The sequence below is a fragment of the Hibiscus syriacus genome, unplaced genomic scaffold (assembly GCF_006381635.1).
Source record: "Hibiscus syriacus cultivar Baekdansim isolate YM2019G1 unplaced genomic scaffold, ASM638163v2 tig00117034_pilon, whole genome shotgun sequence".
NCBI classification, from domain to species: domain Eukaryota; kingdom Viridiplantae; phylum Streptophyta; class Magnoliopsida; order Malvales; family Malvaceae; genus Hibiscus; species Hibiscus syriacus.
In genome coordinates this window covers 12,301,713-12,306,943 of record NW_024063533.1, presented here as the reverse complement: position 1 = coordinate 12,306,943, position 5,231 = coordinate 12,301,713, and the positions used below count along the sequence as shown (strand labels likewise).

The 5,231-nt window shown below is 31.6% G+C and overlaps 1 protein-coding gene across 1 annotated transcript; it reads right to left on the bottom strand.

Moving 5' to 3' along the window:
• Positions 1 to 3,648: 3,648 nt before the first annotated feature.
• LOC120196411 lies at positions 3,649 to 4,644 on the bottom strand. Its single transcript, XM_039198221.1, has 2 exons — positions 4,374 to 4,644; positions 3,649 to 4,285 (listed from the first exon to the last, which is right to left on the bottom strand). The coding sequence occupies exons 1-2, from the start codon at positions 4,531 to 4,533 to the stop codon at positions 3,867 to 3,869; spliced, it is 579 nt and encodes a 192-aa protein (XP_039054152.1). The 5' UTR covers positions 4,534 to 4,644; the 3' UTR covers positions 3,649 to 3,866.
• Positions 4,645 to 5,231: the final 587 nt, after the last annotated feature.

Genomic DNA, 5,231 nt, shown 5'->3' with positions numbered 1-5,231 from the left:
ATTTTCAAACCAAGGTCTTTAAATCGAGAAGGAGACCAAGGTTGACTATAATTTGGCAACGAGAAACTACATCCCGATTCAAATTCTGAACTACGACTTCAATATTCCAGACAGACTTGACTTCGCGACAGAGGAGTCATCCGTAACTCAATTTAACAGGGAGTTGTTCCTAATTGCAATATCAGAGTCATTTTCAACTCCATAAAGAAAGACATTAGACTTATGGACCCCCTTTATACCGAACGAAAATTTGTGTCCTTTTATCTTTGTCCTATTTTTTTTGTTACACGAAAAAAGGATAAAGAGGGGCAGCTGTAGACACTCATTTTCGTCCGGATTTGTTTATTTTTTTTATATTATATTATTATATATATATAGTATAATTTTTGAAAATGTTTTTTTGAAAAAAAATATAATATATAATTTTTAGAAAATGGTTTTCGAAAATATATATTATATAGTTTTGAAAACATTTCGAAAACATATAATAATATATAGTTTTTGAAAACGTTCTTGAATATATATATAATATATCATTTTTGAAAATATTTTTAAAATATATATATAATATATAGTTTTTGAAAACATATGTATTATATACTTTTGAAAACATATTTGAAAACATATATATAATATATAGTTTTTAAAACATATTGAATATATATATATATATAATATAGTTTTTAAAACATTTTGAAAATATATATAATATATAGTTTTGGAAAATATTTTTGAAAATATATATTATAGGGTTTTGAAAACATTTTTAAAAAAAACATATAATATATAGTTTTAAAAAATATTTTATTTTTTTATTATTTTTTTATTATTTTTTGTATTTTTTCAAGTTCTGAAAAGGGTCCAAATCCAGTTCACATGTCGATCCAGAAGAACGGGCCTGACCCAGGCCATAAATGAAATAGGGTTGCAAAACCCTAGTCATGCCAAGCACCAGCGCCGCACAATCAATGAGACCGAGAGTCCGTCACGCGAAACGTCTGAACCAAGATCCAGGGACTGAACCATCCCGAAACTTTAGCCAGCAACGGTCACATCCCGAAATAACCGGGAACGACCCCGTTGCCATCGAAAATAACCCCGTTGGGGGTATATAAATACCACCAGGGGAACCACAAACAGGGAACAAAAATCATCAACAATAAACAGAGTCAACACAACGAAACCAAAAATAACCCATAAGAACATCGAAACAGAGCAACCCATTTAATAACAAGATTGAACAAAAAAACCAACAACATCAAGGAACCAAAAACACAGTGCACAACAAAGCAAAGCAAACCATACAAAAAAATCATTCGAGACCACAAAGAGGAAAGCTCATCAGAAAACGAAGGGCCATCAACGAGAAAAGGTAAAAAAGCCGAAACATTTTTTTAGATCTATGTCAGATGAGGCGTTTTAGGAGGTTTTGGGTTCGGATATTGCTTCGGGGTGACGAGGGGAACATTTGGTGAGAGTTTTTGTTTTTTCGGCCACCAGAGGCGGTAGCTGGAGCGACAGTCGGCGACGGCCGACTTGGTTGTCGGTTTCCCTCTAATGAGGGATTTTAGAGAGAGGTCATAGAGAATTCTCTCCTTTCTCTTTTAGTGAGAGAAAAAAAAATGAGGAAATACGAGCTTTGGTTCATTTAGGGGACTGTTAAGGGGTATAAATACCCCTCCCCATGCGGCATCATTTTGGGAGGAGGTTTTTGCATTTTGAATATGAGGGTAAATTACACCCTCAGCCCCTGTAAGTTTGTACCCTTATATTTTAGTCATCAAAGTTAAGTTTCAGTATTTTTAATTTGGAATTCCAATTTTATTATGTTTCTATTTTACTCACTATTTGGTATTTAGGATTAATTATTGTCTAGTCCTCCTAACCTTTTTTTTACAGTTAACTTTTAGTATTCATTTGATCCATAAATTTTTATTTATTTCAATTTGATCCTTTAAGCTTTTTAATTCACTCGTAATTTTAATTTGTTTGTTTTTCATTTTCTTTATTATTTATTTATTTATTTATATTTATATTTATTATTTTATTTATATTTTTTTCTTTCCTTTCCTTTTGATTTATTTAATATTTTTTTTTAATTTTTATTTTTATCTTACTATTATTTTTTTATCTCTTTTTCCCTTCCTTTATTTAACATTTTTTTCTTCTTATCTAACATTTTTTTTGACTTTTTAGGGATAATTTCGAACGATCAAAGGTAATTAATTCGAATTGATTTTTTTAAAATTTTAATTTTAATTTTTGCAATTAAGACAACCGACAAATTAATTGGTACGGAAAGTGCAGTACAAGGGTGCTAATCCTTCCTTGACTGTAACCGACTTCCTAACCCGACACATTTATGGTAAAATGCAGTTCAGTTAAGATGGTGTCCGATCAGCCTAAACATTTTTTAAAATTATCGGTGACGACTTTAACGTGTTTTATTCAAGTCGAAGCCTAATTTCGGGTCCACCCGAAAGACGACCGCGACACATTACACAAATGATCTCCCGATTATATTCATTGCCTTGTTATGTCTTCCAAATATTAAAAGTTATAAGATAGTCCACTAACTATAAAGCGTTGTTTTATTGAGTTCTCCAAATATTAAAAGTTGCAAAATAGTTATTTGACTATTCAAATGTTTCAAACGGTCGTCTGAGTTAAATGTTAACATGCTCATTGAAATATGATAAAAATCTAACCAAAACTGTTTGTGTTGTATTTTGTGAATCAAATATATGTTTACAATATATTGTGGAGTCAGTGCTTGAAATATTATATCATCGAAATAGTGCTTACAAGCAATGGTGATGTCAATAAACATCATTAAAATATGATTTTATCATATCTCATTCAACACGTTAACATACTATTCAGATGACCTTCAATTTTTATTAAAAAAGACAAATTTGAAACATATAAATAATCAAGTAAATATTTTATAATTTTTAATAATCGAAAGACTTAACAAAATAATATATTACAATTAATGAACGATTTTATAACTTTTAATAATTTAAAATTTAATAAAATAATATTTTATAATCGAAAAATATTTGTGTAGTTTACTATAAATAAAAAATCAACTTCTTACCATTCTCTTACTCATGCCTCGTGTCACACAGGTGATTTAACTCATCCGTACGTCTCATGTATCTTGTTTGCTGTCATTCGCGTTTCCTCTTTAATTTCCCCAAACCCCTAATTCTAACCGTGGAAACTTGTGCATGTTAATAGCGAGTTAAATAAAAATTTCAAAAAGAAAAAGATTTAATATAAAAAATAACTCCCAATATTTATTAAAAATCATTTTGATTCTTATTTTGGTTTGAAATATTTTAATCTTTAATATTTTAATTTAAAACAAAAAAACTCTATATAGATAAAAATCATTTGTTAACGCATAATTAACGCTCCAAAAAACCCTTTCTAATCAAAAATGTTGAATTCTAAAATCACTTAGAAAAAAATTAAGGAATAAAATTATTATTCTATAAAATGTTAAGAGTATTTTTACTCTAAAAAATATTAAAGAATAAAATGTTTCAAAAAAATAAAATAAGAGATAAATTGATTTTTTTTTTTATAAATGTTTGGCCTAATTGAGCACTATGCCAAAAAAAAAAATCAAGATTGAGCAGGGAAAACAATACTCTCAAAATTTATCAATTTGAACAAATTAATTCTCAAATCTCACTTAGCTATCCAAAGGCATCAGAAAAAAAAATAGCAAAAATTCGGCTAATCAACTTTTATGTAAAATAATTCTACTTAATCGCCATCATCTGTATCGTATGTACGTCTTTTTACAGTATAAACGTCCGGCAGATTCCTCCGTTCTGGACTCGCTCGTTTAAATTTCAACGCAAGCAATTATAGCAGGGAGCGTTGAAGAAAACCCTAGCATATTGTTGAAGGTAGCAACTGTAGCATCCTCTGACGGAATATTCCATCGATGGTTCCGGAGAGAAACTCCGGCGACATAATCTGGCTTTCACCGGAGAATTTGAGCTGGACGATTTTGACGACGACAGATTGATGCTGGAAGTTTTCGACGGCGGAGGAGAGATTTTCTTGAGCGACTTTGGCGGTGAAAGGATCGCGCGGATCTTAGACGGTGCAGATTTAGAAATCAACGCCGCTTCAGCGTACTCAGTGATTATATTCGTTAAATCCTCATCCGACTTTATCGAAATTAAAAAATCTAAATCGCCGTTGGGTAACTGACACCTCAAGTTTACCGAAAATCCGCAAAATTCAACGAGCTTCACCATCAATTCTGCTACAAACACGAAATAATTGAATACTCTTCTTCTTTTGAATAGAAATAAAGGAACAAAGGAAAAGGCAGTTGACAGAAAACAAACCTGTAAATGAAATAGAACGATCAACAGAGAGAACTCTTGTAAGTCCGCCGACGTAACGGAGCTTGCCATCGGAAGAACGGGGAAGAATATTGCCTCCGTAACTGCAAAGAAATTTAACAGTTTCTGAGGCATTGTTGTTGGATTGAGTTTGTGAAACCATTATTTAACAGAGTGAACTCTGTTTGGGAAGGTCAAAGAAAAGTTAGGGTTGAGAAGATATATGGGGACGGAGCAGAGAGGAGAAGAAGGGATTTTGTTATGAATCTGAAACTGAAAACGAGAAGAAGGGGAGGAGAGGAATATATATACGTGTAAAGACGTGGGTCCTACACGCAAACGGAAAAGACTGCAATTTGCTGGAATTAGGAAACGGAAAAGAAATTCCTATTCTTCGAATATTCCTTTTCAATTCCTAGCGAGAGCTTGGGCCCACATGTGGGTCTGAGTTTTTGTAGTACAGTAACGCCTTGGTCCAAGGTCTATTCCGGGCTACAATCTATACCTACTTTTATTAAATTTTCTTAATTATTTAATAATTATTTGACTCTTCATAACTAGGAATGTAAAAAATTATCAGAACTGTAAAATTGACTGAACCGGCTTTAGTCAGAATAATCTGTGACCTGAGTAGGTAATGATTTTAAATTGATTCGAGTTTGAATTGATGTTGACTTGAATTCGAGTTGGATCTGATAGTTTTGGATCTGAAATTGACTTGAGAACTAAATAAACCCGAATTGAACCTGATAATTTCATAATTGAATTCGACCTGCATCCGGTCTGATATGAATTTGAACATGAGATTAACCTGGTAAATAATTGATATTAACTGATATATTATCAACCTGACTTGTTATG